Source organism: Vicugna pacos, chromosome 22 (assembly GCF_048564905.1).
Source record: "Vicugna pacos chromosome 22, VicPac4, whole genome shotgun sequence".
NCBI classification, from domain to species: domain Eukaryota; kingdom Metazoa; phylum Chordata; class Mammalia; order Artiodactyla; family Camelidae; genus Vicugna; species Vicugna pacos.
Window position 1 is genome coordinate 27,253,821 of NC_133008.1, and position 15,416 is coordinate 27,269,236.

The following is a 15,416-nucleotide window of genomic DNA, read 5'->3' on the forward strand; positions in this document are numbered from 1 at the left end:
AAGCAGAGCCTCCGAGGCGGGCGCCGCCGCAGATCCACCTTCTTCACCCTCGGTCTCCTGGAGAAAGGCGGAAGGAATGCGGACCTTTCTGAAGTGACGGCCGCTCCAGCCTATCAGAGGCGGGATCAGGAAGGCGGGGCGGAAGACTGGAAGAATGAAACGGATTGACGAAGCGGATAGCCAATGAGAGGTTAGACTCAGACAGTACCGGACGACTAGAGGACCTGTCCGGGAAGGGAAATGGGGCTACATCCAGGTAATGTTACGCTATTTAACGTCCCGGTGACGTTATAGGTCAATGCGCGCTGCTCTGCGGGACGCTCCCCCCACCCTCGCTGCCCCTGTAAATGACCGTTTCCGGGGGGCATCTGCGTGGGGACACTTTTTCCGCTTAGAGGTTTTCTCTCCTCTTTCTGTTGCAGATTCCATCCCTACACTGGTGACATTACCATACCCTTCTGCCTCGGTTTCCTTCCTCTGTATAATAAGGAAGAAACTCACCTTACAGAATCTTTGGGGTATAACTAGATCGTTTACCTAAACACATATTAACTCAATCATCCACTGCCTGTTATTAAGTCTTTGTTTGGCAAATATTTATAAATCCTTACTGGGTGTCAGGCTGTCTCCCAACAGGATCTTCCTTTCTCTGTCCCATTATTCTGTTTTATTCCACCCCCTCCCAGGATTTATCACTATTTGACATTAAAGTATGTATTTCATTTTCCATCCTGTTGAAAAACAAAATTCAGCTGAGTAAATCTGAAGCGCTAATTGCCTTTATTAAAAGATTCATGAATCAAGCAGCATCTCGTCTGTGAAGCAGAGATACTCCCCGGAGGTTGTACAAAATGGAAGGCTTTTCTAGAAAGGAGAGTGGGACAAGAAAGTTATCAATAATTGAAAAATGAAAGTTTATTTGGAGGAAAGTAAGAGTTCAGATGAGGCCAACTTCTTATTGGCTGAGCTGCCATGTTTCCATTGGCTGAGCTTGTTCCTGGGCAGGAAGAAAATCTTTTCTCCTGCTATAGTAAAGCAGTTGCAGTTTCTGCTTGGTAGTGCAGGGTACATCTCTTTTGGTTGGAGTGTGTAATTGACATCCTCCTATTTGGAGAATTAAGCACGGTAGGGCATGAGAGCTCCCTCTGTTAAGTTTTCCTGACTCCTAATTTTAGTTGAGGTTCCTTTTATTAATATTCACAATTCATTAATTATTTAGTTTCTGTCCCCCACCAACAGAACATCAGCTGGGTGAGGACAGGGGCTGTGTCTATGGCAGTCACTGCTATGTCCCCAGTGCTCAGTAAATGTTTCATTAGTGACTAATATAAATGTAGACCTGTACTAATTCTAATTGTATGTAATGATTGTTATCCCCTGGACCTCAACCCTGGGATGTCCACCAGGCATCCCAGACACAAATGTGTCCTCTTTCGCCATAGCCACTCCTCCTGTGACTCCATCCCCCACTCCCATCATCAGAGCCAGAGGTCATGGACTCCTCTCTCCTTCTTATCCTTTACTTCCTTGCCCCCCTCTCCCACCCCTCCCTCAATTGTCTTATTCTGTCCCTTCTCCCTTCTAAATTTCTGAGCACTTGTCACTCCCTTCACTGGCCACTCACTAGACTTGTACAGTTGCCTACTCCCAGAGCTCCCTGCTCTGCCCTCACCCCACAGTCAGTTCTTCCCACAGCAGTCAGAGGGAGTCTTTTAAAACATAAGTCTGATTGTCTCATTCCGCTGTTTAAAAATCTTTCATTCCTTCCTTTAATGAGCGTTTACTGAGCTCTTACCGTGGGCCGGGCAGGGCTCTCGGCTGGGGAGGCAGAGATGAACAAGACAGAGTCCCAGCCCTCATGGAGCTGACAGTCTAGTTGGGAAAGGCAGGTGAGAAGCAGGTAAACAACAACACATTGAGGAGGATAACCTGGGCTGTGTGACGGTGGATCTACTTAGCTAGTGTCAGCTGAAAGAAAAAAAGCAGACCTAAACGTTGAGAATAAAAATTCGGTGGACATCTCTGAGGACTTAAGTCCGGGATACAGCCTCTCAGATCGCTCTGAGGGACTGCTCCGAAGAGGCAGGGGAGGAACCAGGATGTATAGGAGTTTTTGCAACAAAGACCAGGTAGTTGGAACATCAAATGATTACTGTTAATTCGACATCTCAGTTTAAGGAATTTAGTGCTTTTCTACGTATGGAAAGATGCAAGAGTCTGTGCTCATTGAAATCATTCCTTTGAAATGCACCTTAGCTATCCAGGGCCAATATCCTGTTCTTTCCAATCCTGAGTCCCCTCGGTGCAGCACTGGTGGGGGGGGGGTGGCAGAGGCTGTGCTGCCTGCTCCTGCCATCCTGAGTTCCCTCTGGCTTGCTGTCACTGTCGGGGGTTAGTGGTAGTAGCTGAAGGCTTGGTGACCGCAGCATCCTTTGCTTACTGATACTTATTTTTCATGCACATTAGGGAGGCAGGGAAGGCATGCTGGAGGAGGGAGCATTTGGACTGAGTCTGCAGAAGCAGGAAGAAGTAGTGGGAACAGCATGTCAAGCAGACAGAACAGCAAGTGACAGAGAGCGTCAATGTCTCTGAACATCCAGGAGGCCATGCGTCCGGAGAGTTGAGTCCAAGGGGCCAGAGATGAGATTAGGTGAAAAGGTGAGGCAGGGTGGAAGCCAGACGTGGGAGGACCCTACTCCCTTTGTCCACACACTCCTGGGCCATTGGCTGGAAGGTCTGCACTTTCTGACTCAAGCTCTCTCCACCCCCAGCTTTGTTCAGCACCCTAGCTTCTTGCTGCCCACTCCCCTCCCCCCGCCCCGCCCCCAGCTGCAGCCAGGTGGGGCTGTGCACTGGTTCCCCAGCTGCACTTCCGGCCAAGGCCACCAGGCATTTGTTCTCACAATGCCCTCCTCCTGCAATGCCACCCCCTCCCCCGCCTCCATCTTTGTAGAATTTTCATCCTTTGAAAACTGACTCAAAAGTGACCTCCACTGCTGAAGGTTTCTCTCCTGTCTGGGTCATGTTCCTTGCCCCGCCCACCTGGCACAGCTCATAGAAATGACAGTGTTAGTAATCATGGCCCCTGTTTATATTATGTGCTCACTGTGACCCAGACATTGCTCAGAGTAATTTTCACAGAATCCTATGTGAAATACCCGCAGCACTGGGAGGACAGGAAGGGGTGGAGTGTGTGGGAGGGGGCGGTACCAGAACCATCCCTGTGTTCCAGATGCGGGAACTGACACCACAGAGCTTGAGTGTCCTGTCCTGGTCCCCCAGGAGAGTGGTGTGGTTAAGAGAACCAGCTCTGCAATCAGACGGGTCTGGATAGCCACATCCCAGCTTTTGTTTGGTTCCCAACCACACTGGTTCTTCCTGTCACTCCCAGGGATGGAGGGGGCAGGAAGTACTGTTTTGGAGGAGTGTGATGGCAGGATAAGGAACAAGGTTGGAGATGGGAGCCCTCTTTGGCAGAGCCTGAGAATGAAGAGGACATAACTGGGGGGCTCCATCCCCACCTCCACGGGCTGGACTCCCCACCAGTTCCACCCACTGTGGGCTCAAGGGAGACTCTTCAAGCCCACTTGGTACAGGACACCCCCCCAAAAAAGGAGCCTGGAGAGGGTCTGGCCTCCAGTGTTGAGGAGCTCATCACCCACACTCAGCCAGGGCTCCAGCATCTGTGTCTCCGGCATCTTCCAGCAAGTCACAGGACAGGAAGATCACAGAGGCTTTTCCTCTAGTGAAAGAGGCTCCCATTGCCTCCCTAGCGAACACCTAGGGGTACTGGAAAGATAGGTCCTCCTATTAAAACAGCAGCTGGGGCTCGGGGTAGGGTGGATGCTGTTTTTCCCAAACAAGTTCCTTGGAGACAAGGCATCACGTTATTCCAGGACGTATGATATGGGTGATAATCTTAGGCAGGGCATTAAATAACATTGAACCACACACTAAGAAATTCCTACCTTTTTTCAATTCTTGAAATCCTTTATTATCCGTCAAGGAGAGAGGCTCAGTCTGTCCCAAATGATTTCCTTTTTTTTTTTTTTTTAACTGGAGGCACTGAGGAGCGAACCCAGGACCTCGCGCATGCGCTCTACCGCGGAGCTCTACTCTGCCCCACTCTTGAACAATTTTCTAATCCCCATCACCCTTTTTAGAGCTCAGATGAAAGGCCAAGAGCCTTTAGAAGGCAACAGGATCTCGTTAGGATTTTCTTCCCTGTGTTTTATTGTGAAAAAATTTTAAACGTTTAGAAAAATGAAAAGAATTTTTCAAAGAATACACACATCCCAGCACCTAGATTTCACTATTAACAACTTGCTTTATCACACGTCCATTTCTCTGTCTACCTATCCATCATCTTATTTTTTAATGCATTTCAAAGGAAGTTGAAGATTATAGAGGATCTATGTACAGCACAGGATTATAGTTAATACTCAGTTGTATACTTGGAAGTTACTAAGAAAGTAGATCTTAAATGTTCTCACCACAAAAAGGAAAAGGTAATTATGTGATGTGATGGAGGTGTTGGCTAATGCTAAGGGTGGTTATCCTTTCACAATATATAAGTGTATCAAGTCGACGTGTTGTACATCTTAAACTTACAATGTTATATGTCAATTATATCTCAGTAAAGCTGGAAAAAATTTAAATAAAACAAAGAAAGTTGAAGATATCAGTTCATTCCCCCTCTAAAACACCACAAGCATATCATTAACTAGAGTTCAGTATTTGTCTATGACCGTTTTTGTAGCTTTTTAAAGGTAAAATTTGCATAGACTGAAATGCACAGATCTTAAGTGTCCACTCACTGAGGCAGAGTAACCCAGCTCTCTACAGGTTCGTAACATCACCGACGAAGTTCCCTTCCCACCAGTCAGTCTCCATCCCACTCTTCTAAAGGCAACCACTATTCGTTTTTTTGTGTGTGTTTTTTTTTCTCACCATAGATCAGTTTTCTAGCTGGAATTTTAAAGCACTGGCAGTTTTGCTTTCATCAAGTTTACTTTTACCTAACATATTCATGGCAGGTGATAGTGGTTTTCCATATGCTCTGAAGATATGTTTATATTTTTAAAAACTGGGTCAGTACGTCCCCAGATGCCTGGGAATGAGCTACTTGACGTCTGTTGTCAGGCTTAATTATTAACAGCACACCCCAGACGCTCTCAACAGTGTCTCAGTTTGGACCATCAATTGTTGGTCACCTTATCTGTAATGGGAGGGGCTCTGAAGGTAAGCTTGGTGCAGGGAGGGGTCTTTCTGTTCCCTAGAGTATCCCAAGCACTTCGTACAGGGCTTGGTCTGTAATAGGTGCTCAAGAAATATTAGCTGAATGTATATACACACACATATATATATATATATATAGTAAAAAGCCAATTTAAAGGAAAACTTATGCGGACTTGGCCCAAAATGGGAAGAATTTACCCAAAACACTGCATGAATGTAACACACTAGAGCTCCATTGTCCAATATGGTGGCCATTGGCCACTGTGGCTACTGAGCCCTTAAACATGGCTGCTCCAAATTGAGATGCGTCATAAGTGAAATCTACACTGGATTCCCAAGACTCAGAATAATAAGACTTTTGTAAAAGCTGTGTCAAATCTATTATCGATAACTTACATTGATCACATTTTGAAATGGTAATATTTTGGATATATTGTGTTCATTTGAATATATTTTTAATTCGCTTCACCTGTTTTTTTAATTTTTTGTTTCTTTTTAAACTTTTTTTGTTTTTGTTTTCTTTTTCTTGCTATCCTTTTTTTTGTTTAATGGAGGTATTGGGGGTTGAACCTAGGACCCCTTGTATGCTAAGCATGCACTCTACCACTAAGCTATTACCTTACCCACTTTTTGCTTTTTTTTTTTTAATTTTTAAAAAGTTCCAGGTGCATTTGTTTGTTTGTTTTTTCAAGGGGAGGTAATTAGGTTTGCTTATTTATTTTTTAATGGAGATACTGGGGAGTGAAACTAGGACCTTGTGCATGCTAAGCACATGCTCTACCACTGAGCTATACTCTCCCCGTCTTTTTGCTTTTTTAAAAGATGTGACTCCTACATAAAATTAAATATGCAATTCACATCATGTTTCTATCAAATGGAGGGATGGTAAAAAGTTCATCGTGATTCATATGTGTAACTAGGCACAGGAAGAGCTTCTCATTTTCTCTAGTACTTGCTTCCAGAAAGACTGAGTGGGAGTTTTGTTTTGTAACTTTGAAAATAAAAATGAGATCCATGGACTAATAAGTGAAGGAAATTGAAATCAGTTGTCGGAGGTGGTGGGGAGAACCGGCGTTGTTCTCAAAGAGACCTGGGGGTGTTCTCCCTCCACCCTGGGAATGTATTTATATGGACTTTGAAAACTGTCCACTTTCTAAAACACACGGAAGGACAAAACAGAACAAAATGTTCTGAGGTTGCTTTTATTCCAAGAATTCTGCGGGCTCCGCCCAGACAACTGTTGGCACCGACTCGCCCACAGCACCCACACGCCACAGCACCATGAGGGCACTCAGCACTTAGGGGAGCCCTGGTCCCCTAGCCAGTCAATGTGACTGAATCCGCCATCGAGGGCCGGCCTGGCTACCCCTGGGTGGTCCCTTTGCATCCCCTACTCCTCAGGTGGGCAAAGAATCAGGCCTCCACGCCCCTCAATCCCCCAGTTTCAGGGCCCTGTGCTCCGTAGCCCTGCAGCTCTGTCCTTCCCAGGGGTACTTCCTGCAGTCCCCCAACTCGGAAAGGGGGCCTCTCCAGTCTCGGGCATCTTCTCTGTCCACGAGGCTCCAGATGGCCCCAGCCGGGGGCGCCTGCCTGGGCAGGAGTGACTAGAGTCAGAGTCACAGTCCTCTAGGAACCTGGGACCAGGCCCCAGGGAGGAGGCTAGGAGGCTGCTTCAGCCACTGTGGGCTGGATCAGCATGGTGGTGGCCTGCAGCGGATAGTAGCGGCCTCGCCAGGTCTTCCAGAAGATTCCCTTCTTACGCTGCTGCCGCTGCCGTGGGATGGAGTGGAAGTACTGGCCGTTAAGGTTGGAGTGGCTGCAGGTGCCGAACCACCAGCCACCTGCCGGGGTCAGAAGAAAAGGAACAGTCAGGCCTGGGTCCTCAGGCCTCCACTGGGGCTGGGATGGGGATGAGGCCGGGCGCTGGACTTCATGCGCTTGAGATGGGAGGATTTTGGCAGTGGTTGTCAAACTGTGTTCTGAGGAACCTCATGTGACAAAGAAAACTTAGGGGCTGTGAGCATCCCCCCTTCCTGGTAACCACAGCTTTTACATGAGTGGCCCTGGCAAGTGACTTCTCTGCACTCGGCACGTGGCAAACGTTCATTAAAACCTTCCTAGGATTGTCATCTGTTTCACAACCATGTGAAATTAACCAGTATCCCATCCTTCTCTGACCCCTAGAAAGGCAGTTTCATATGCCTCCAATTTCATCCGAACAAGATGGGCTTTGTCTTAGCGGCTCTGCCACAGGCTGGCCACCAGCCCACAAATGTCGTCTCATTGAATTTCATAACAATCCCATGGAGTAGGCACTCCGGTTACACCCATTTTAAAGATGGAGGAACTGAGGAGGGGAGACATGAAGTCAGTTACCCAAGGACACAGAGCAAGTAAGACAGCAAGGAGGGAGCAGATGGAATTGGGCTTGAAGGCAGGGCAAGGATACAGACGGGAAGGGAGGGGATGCCTTGGCCGTGTGGCAAAGGGCAGGCTAGGGAAGGACAGAGCCTGCTCACCAGAGAGGCTCTTTGCGCAGTTCTTGTCATGGCGGAGGTCGTGGTCCTGGTCCCAAGTAGAGAAGGGCAGGGAGAGGCCGCTGGGCGTGATGGTGGTGGCCCCCAATTTGCTGGCAACAGGCTCTGTGAGCTGCAGGCTGTAGGCTGTGTCCTCACCACCCAGGTGGACAGGGAACTGCAGTGACTGAGCATTGCCTTCCCAGTCCTGCAGCTGCACAGACAGGCGGCTGCCCCGGTCCCCCATGATGCGGTGCACCTTCTCCAGGCCCAGCCAGAATTCACCTGCAGCAGGAGGGGCCAATGCGTGAGACGGGCCCACCTCCAGGGCTCCTCCTCCCCCTGTGCATCTGGCCTGCTGGAAACACCCACCTTGGGGGTCTCCAAAGCCATCCTTGTAGGCTGCCCAGGGCTGGTTAAAGTCCACAGAGCCATCCTGGCGCCTCTGAATTACGGTCCAACCTCCATCTGCCCAGAAAGATGCAAAGTCACCCCGAGAATTCTTCTTACCAGGGACCCCAACTCCCCTATCTGGATCCCAAACTCCAAACTGCCTCCAAACCAAGAGAGGGCAATGTCCTTCTCATCGGTCCCGGCAGGATTGGAGGAGGGTGGTCAGAGGAAGAAACTGTGGGCTGGACAGCAGTCAGGGACCTGCCTAGATCTTTGTCTCAAAGACCCAGCAGGGGAGGAGGGAGGGAGAGAGGGAGGGGGTGGGGTGCATCTGACAGAAAGACAATGGGGTCCAGGATATTTGAAACCCTTAGGGGGCCAGCACATCCCTACCTGAGGTCATATTGCAGTTAACCAGGAATGGGGGAGACCCCTGGGGCTGGATCTGGAACAGTCCACTTTGCCTCTCTCCCTCTTCGAACAGCTCCTGACAGTCCCTGGGCAGTCCTGTGAGGTAGACAAAGGCAGGGGGATTGAAGCAGAGAGCAGAGAGGGTCTTAGGAAATGGGCGTGTCTGGAGGCTGGACAGTGGGTAACAGGGACAGAAGGGGGCAATCCTGAGCTCATGAGCCCCCCACCACTTGCCTAAAGTCTTCCATGGCTCTCCACAGCCTTCCTCAACATGGTCTACAAGGCACCCCAGGAGCAGCCATCGCACGCATCCTCCCTCCCCCCTGTACTGCAGGCCCACCTTCTGGCCACATACCCTCCTGCCACAGGGACTTTGCACATGCTAGCATTCTGTCTGGGACCCTCTTCCTTTCTTCCTTTCTCTGCCTCTCACTAAAGTTTCCAGCTTATGGAAGGGATGATGTCCCTGACCCCCAGACCTGGCTAGGGGCACTGAGATCTTCCCACTCTCCAAAAGTAGGGTCATCTGGTGGTCTCTCTCCAACTCCCCACACTGAATGAAGTCCATGAGGTCTAAGAACATGGAGTGGCTCTTCGCCTACCATCTGGTAGTCATGCCCAGGCTGATCCTAGCCCACAGCAGGTATTTAATAAAGATGAATGAGTGACTGAAGGAGCTGGACCAGAAGGGGCAGGCGGACAGAGCTAAGCTCTGCTTTGTTCAGGGGTGATGTGGATCAGGCCTGGATGGAGCTGGGGGTACCCCAGAGACCCTGCCTGGGGTCGCAGGTATCAGAAGGAGAGGAGGAAGGTTGGAGGGGTGAAGGAGGGAGGGAGGGAATAGAGAAAGAGGGACAGATACATCTGGAGACGCAGGAAGTCTCAGCCCACTCGCTAGCCGCTAGCGGGGAAAGTAGGGAAAAGGTTGCCAGAGGGAGGGGAAGCCTCCAGTCACGGGGTGAGTGTATCCTCGCTGTGGGGGTGGGGAGACATTTTCCGGCCCGGGGCAGCTCCCCTTTCCCCTACTTTCCTCTCTTCCAATCACAGCAGGCAGCCTGCCAAACCACCAGTGTGGCTTCTATTAGCACCAGCTGTTTGTCTCCTCCGCTCTGAACTTTTCCCTATTTGGCAGGGCTGAGCCTGGAGTCCCCAAACCTCCACGGGGCCATCCCCTCCCCCACCACATTCCCCAGCCTGGCCTAGGCCCGCTGGCCCCGTCCAGAAGCCCCCCCCTCCATCCCAGAACTCTGGTGTGGGAGGGTGTAAAGGACCCCTACCTGGGTGGGAGGTGAGGGAGAAGGGTGGCAGGGGGAGGTTGAGGAGCCCTCAAGACAAGAGGGCCAGAAGCCAGCAACCAGCCTGAAGGTGTGAAGAGGGGGTCTGAACTTTCACCTGTGGTAGTCTGCAGACCACCACAGATGCCAGGCCGGGTGATGGGGTAGGAGGACCATATGCAAGCCAGCCAGGTCTGGAGCAGTGAACTTGGTGTGGGACAGAGCCATTGGAAGCTGGGAGCCTGTGTCAGAAACACACAGACATGCTAGGTTGGAGATCTGGGGTGCTATACACAGTAAAGGGGGGGAGGGAAGGGGTGAGCCTGGACTTCGGGGCCAAAAGAAAGGTGAGGGACCAGGTGTGTGTGTCAGGAGCCCTGGATTTGTAAGAGAGCTGTATCTGGCCAGGGAGATGGGGGTTCCCTGCCCTACCCGCCCCCAAGATCCACACTCTAAGATCATGGAGGGCCCAAACATCAGAACCTCCCTTCTCATCAGAGAGCTATTCTCCCTTCACTCAATTTCCAGCTTCACTAGCTGGGACACTCTTGTCCACCATCCTACTTTCCTGGAAGGTTCCAACCTCCAGAAGGATGTCCCTGAAATGTACTACCCCCTTCTCCACACCCCCAGAGCAGCTTAAGTCCCTCTTGGACATTCTTTCCCACCCTCTGCTCCAGTTAGTGGCCAGCAAAGCTTTGGGGAAAGCCCACTGGCTTGCTGGGAAGACAAGTGAAGTGGCCCAGCAGGGGAGGGTCAGGGCCTAAGAGGGAGGTGCCACAGTCATCCCTTCACCAGAGACCCGTGAGACCACAGGGACCCAGGGCCAGGGCCTCTCTGCTTCTCAGTAAGGTGGATCTGACAAGGAAGAGGGAAAGAATGCTTAGTGTGTGTGTTGGGTTTATTTGGGGGTGAGGGGGTGGGATTGTCAGAGAACAGCAAAGGGCTGGATACTCACTGTGCAGGTGGCTGATATTACGAGCTGGTCCAACAAGCTGGGCCATCTTGCGTAGCCTCTTCCTCCTGGAAGGCTTGGCCACCCCGTGGCCCAGGTGCCTAGGGGCCAGGTGGCCCACCTGAGACAGGACGGGAGGAGAGTGTCAGGTCTGGCTGGTTCAAGCTGCTCGACCTGCCTGGCTCCGCGTCTGGACCCACAGGTCCAACTTCAACTTCCCTCCCGACTTGGGGCAATCATTGGGCACCTGGCTCTGCAAATTCTGAATTTTCAGGTGTTGCTTCTCAAGGTGCCGCTGCTGCTGGGCCACCTTCTGGAAGAGTTGCTGGATTCTGCTGTTCTGAGTCTTGAGCTGAGTCTGAGGAGAGTGTGAAAACCCTGGTGAAAATCCAGCCTTTTGCGACCAAGTTCTCCATCCCGTCTGTCTTTACAACTCTACATCCTTTGAGCGAGACAGGAGAGCCCAGGAAGCCCGGGATGAGCCCCCCAATCCCGCCCCAACCATTTCCACTCCCTTCCGGAGCAGTAGGAGCGTAAGTACCTGCAAGCTGCGGAGGGTCTCGGGGCCGACGTCGCCGCCGGGAGGGACCAGACTCGCCCGGACGAGCGGAGGCGCGGGGGCCCCCTCGGGCTCCTTGCAGGAGGCCCCGCACGCGCTCAGACGCCGCTCCAGCGCTCCCAGCTGCCCACGGGTGTGCTCCACGTGCTCGCGCAGCCCGTGGCCGAGCTGCAGGAGTCCGTGCGCCAGCACATTCACCTCGTCCCAGGACGCGAAGCGCGGCTGCTCGGGCGGCTCCGGGCGGCCCTGAGCGCTCAGCAGCCCGGCGGTGGCGGCGCACAGCACCAGGGCTGCTCCGGCCGTCGGCGCACCGCGCATCCTTCCGGGTGGTCTGGGCCCCGGGACGCGGGGATTCGGGGACCCTGGGCGAGGGGGCGCAAGGGGGACTCGGGGTTCAAGATGCGAGGGCTGGAGACGGGGGTCCCTGGCGCAGACTCGCTTGGGTGCAGAAGCCACAGGACAGACTCGAATCACAGCCGCTAGCCCTGGGCTTGCCTATCCGCTGCGACGCTCTATTATAAATAAGCCCATGCGGGAGTGGGAGGAGCAGTCCGGGAGGCGGGGCGTGGTGAGTTGCCGGGGCGGGGTTCCGTGCGCTGGAGGCCGGGTAATTATGGTAGTAGAGGGCGCCCTGGGTTGCAAAACTCTGGCTCCTCGCACCAGGTCTTGACGTGCCTTCTCCGTGCCTTTTCTGAGGACCATGGGAGACGTGATTCTCCCCATCCCGTGGTGCCCTTCCAAGCGCCGGAATCCCAAGAACCCCAGCCGCCCCCGCCGGTCTCAGTGGGGAAAAGGCGGGCTGCATTCTTGACCCCCTTCCCAAGTCAAAAGCTGGGTAAGAGAGACGAAAAAGAAAGGGCCCTGGTGCGCTGAGTCCAACAGACCGGGACGGGAAATCTAGGGCGCCTCAAACACCCCGCCTCCGAGAGGCTTTCGGGAGAGCCTCTCAAGACCAGGCTTGACCCCCGGGGAGACATCTCCCGGCTCCCACGCTTCCCTGCTTATGGCTTCGTCACTGCAGATTTTTTAACGTCCCTCATCCCACTCCCAACAACTTAGTGCCCTGGTTGGCAGGGCCCAGGTCTGTTTTTTTCAGTCTCCAGCTTCGGCCTCTCTCACCACTGCCCACTCTCTACCCTCAGGGTCCTCAGTGTCTGAGTCTGCCTGAATCAAAGCGAGAACCTCAGAACAGAAAGAAGGGATGCACGGGAGGAAGGTCTGCCCCTCCTCCTTCATTCAGTCATTCAACAAACAGTCCTTTGCTCCTACATGGAGTTCCCAGGCTGGTGGAGAGACCCCAAGACTTTGAGCCCTGGGTAGGAACCGAGTTGGGACAGAAGAGGAAATGAGTGAGGCTGTGATGTGGACCACGTTCATTCCAAGGCTAAGCATTTATTAAACCAACGTTCACGAAAGTCCTCCCCCTCTGTCCCCACCAACTTCCCTATACCTCGTCAGAAAATCGGGGCTGGCATAGAAAACCGGCCTGCCAGGGAGAACCTGGGAGATGTTGACTCAGAGCACAGACAGAAGAACAGAGTTGACTCGGCAGGGCTCCGAGCCAGCTTAGCCTCTGGAATCTGAAACTGGGAGCCCCAGGGCTGACGTGCAGGTCACCACTCATACCCTTGGCTGGGCCGGATGCCAGAATGGCAGATCCCAGCAGCAGTGACAGGCAGATGAGAAGGGCAGGGAGAAAATCTTGGCAAGGGGTGGATCCAGATAGCCACCATCTGCCCTGGCAGCCAGCCTGTTCAGCCCCCAGCCCCTGGCTTCCTACTGAGTAGGGGACACAGCTGTCCCAGAGTACTGTGTCCCTCTCTCTAGCTTCTTGCGCTAAGAAAAATTATCACTTTCCCAACTTCGTGGTCTTTTCATGATTCACTGTTCAGGGGCTTCTACCTCCATGCCATGTTTCAGAGGGCATAAAACACACCAAAGGCAGGTGTCTTAGAGGCACCTGTAGTAAACAAGTCACAAAAGAGTTTGTCCAGGGGCCTGGTGGTGGCCCTGCATTACATCCTAAAAACTGTTCTGTGCAATGTACCTTCTCACCCAGCAATGACATATCACCCTGATCAATTGTTTCTTGAGTACCTGCTATGTACTGATTACTGTGTTGGATTCACATTTCATAATAGTGGGCAAGACACTTCCCCCTCTCCAAATGTAGGCTATTCTGGTCAAAGCAAATGGCATTGGAAAGGTGACACCTGGGCTGGAATCTCATCAGAAAGGGACGCAGTGAAACTGACTTTTTTTTTTTTTTAATTTTAACCTGTCTGTGGGCAATTGAATAAACTCCCTGCCTTAGGGAGATTTCAGTCTGGAGCAGGACACAGTCTCATGAACAGTGATTTTCCATCTGTATCTCTAGGACCTAGGTTACCGGAGGCCCTAGACTTCTCTACTAGTCTTCAAGCACTGGGCTTCTGATGGGTTGTACAGGAGGAATTCATAATAAAAATAGCAGTGAACACCTCCTCTGCACTTAACATATGCCAGGGATTGTTCTAAAGGGATTATATATTCACTTAATCCCAGTTACAACCCCAAATGAAGTAGGTACTGTTATTCTATTTTATAGATGAGAACACAGTGAAAGAGAGGTTAAGTCCTTGTCCAAGTTCTCACAGTTATCTAGAGAGAGCTAGGGTTTGAGGCCAGGCTGCCCTGACTCAGAGCTGCATTCTTAGCAGCCATGCTATACCTCCTTTATCCATCATGGCCCTGCGATCCTGCCTCCTGATCTTCACGCCCTTTTATAGCTCCTCTCCATCATGTAACTGAGAGGATGTTGTTGAAATGGTGGTGGGTGTGACTTCTGAGGTTAGGCCATAAAAAAAATGTGGCTTCTGCCTTTTTCTTGATTAGCTCACTTTGAGTGAGAAGCCAGCTTCCATGCTGTGAGGACACTCAAGCAGCCCTTTGGAGAGATCCACCCAGCAACCAACATCAGCTTGTCAGCCACACAAGGGAGCGATTGTAGAAGCAGATCCTCCAGCCCCAGTCAAGCTTTCAGATGATGTAACCCCAGCTGGCATCTGTTCGCAGCCTCATGAGACTCCGAGCTCACCCAGCTAAGCCGCTCCCAAGCTCCTGACCCATAGAAACTATGAAATAATAAATGTGAATTGTTGTTTTAAGCTACTCGTTATACAGCTAATACAATAGCTAACACTTAAATAATGCCCACCCTGTGTCTGGCATTATTTTAAGTATTTCACACGTGTACATTCACTTATTATATCCTATGAGGTCGGCACACTACTGTTTTTTTGTTTTGTTTTTTAATTACGTATAGTCGATTTACAATGTTGTGTTAGTCTGATGTACAGCATAGTGATTCAGTTACACACACACACACACACACTACACACACATATATATTCTTTTTCACTATAGGTTACCACAAGTTATTGAATATAGTTCCCCATTCTATACAGTAGGACCTTGTTAATTATCTGTTTTATATATAGTAGTTTGTATCTGCAAATCCGAAACTCCTAATTTGTCCCTCCCTCCCTTTCCCCATGGTAACCATAAATTTGTTTTCTATGTTTGTGAGTCTGTTTCTGTTTTGTAAATAAGTTCATTTGTGTCATTTTTAAAGATTCCACATATAAGTGATATCATAGGGTATTTGTCTTTCTCTTTCCAGCTTTCATCACTTACTATGATAATATCTAGGTCCATCCATGTTGCAGCAAATGGCATTATTTCATTCTTCTTTATGGCTGAGTAGTATTCCATTGACAATACGTATACCACATCTTCTTTATCCATCTGTCGATGGACATTTAGGTTGTTTCCATGTCTTGGCCATTGTAAATACTACTGCTATGAACATTGAGGTGCATATATCTTTTCAAATTAGAGTTCCCTCTGGATATATGCCCAGGAGTAGGATTGCTGGATCATATGATGTCTGTTTGTTTTGTTTTGTTTTGTTTTTTGAGTGAAGGTAGATTTATTCACAGAGATATATTGAAAGGCAAGAGAAAGGCCATGAGGTGTGGGGGTTGGGTGCTCAGATTAGAAGTAGGTAAAAAAAAAAAAAAAAAGAAGTA

At 50.6% G+C, this 15,416-nt stretch overlaps 1 protein-coding gene and 1 long non-coding RNA gene across 5 annotated transcripts; one reads left to right on the forward strand and one right to left on the reverse strand.

The window, feature by feature from the left end:
• The first annotated feature begins 149 nt into the window (after nt 1–149).
• LOC116285116 (uncharacterized) lies at nt 150–14,492 on the forward strand. 4 transcript variants are annotated; one of them, XR_012063201.1, is made up of 6 exons: nt 150–256; nt 2,467–2,658; nt 11,077–11,320; nt 12,010–12,181; nt 12,489–12,562; nt 14,221–14,492. It is a non-coding gene; the product is annotated as an uncharacterized lncRNA (long non-coding RNA). The 4 variants fall into 4 exon arrangements; XR_012063200.1 differs by having other exon boundaries at nt 12,043–12,181; XR_012063199.1 differs by lacking the exons at nt 12,010–12,181; nt 12,489–12,562.
• ANGPTL4 (angiopoietin like 4) lies at nt 6,425–11,867 on the reverse strand. The gene is made up of 7 exons (XM_031689859.2): nt 11,329–11,867; nt 11,035–11,145; nt 10,791–10,908; nt 8,541–8,654; nt 8,127–8,222; nt 7,758–8,039; nt 6,425–7,079 (listed from the first exon to the last, which is right to left on the reverse strand). Exons 1-7 carry the CDS (start codon nt 11,662–11,664, stop codon nt 6,898–6,900), a joined length of 1,239 nt encoding a protein of 412 aa, XP_031545719.2. The 5' UTR covers nt 11,665–11,867; the 3' UTR covers nt 6,425–6,897.
• Nucleotides 14,493–15,416: the final 924 nt, after the last annotated feature.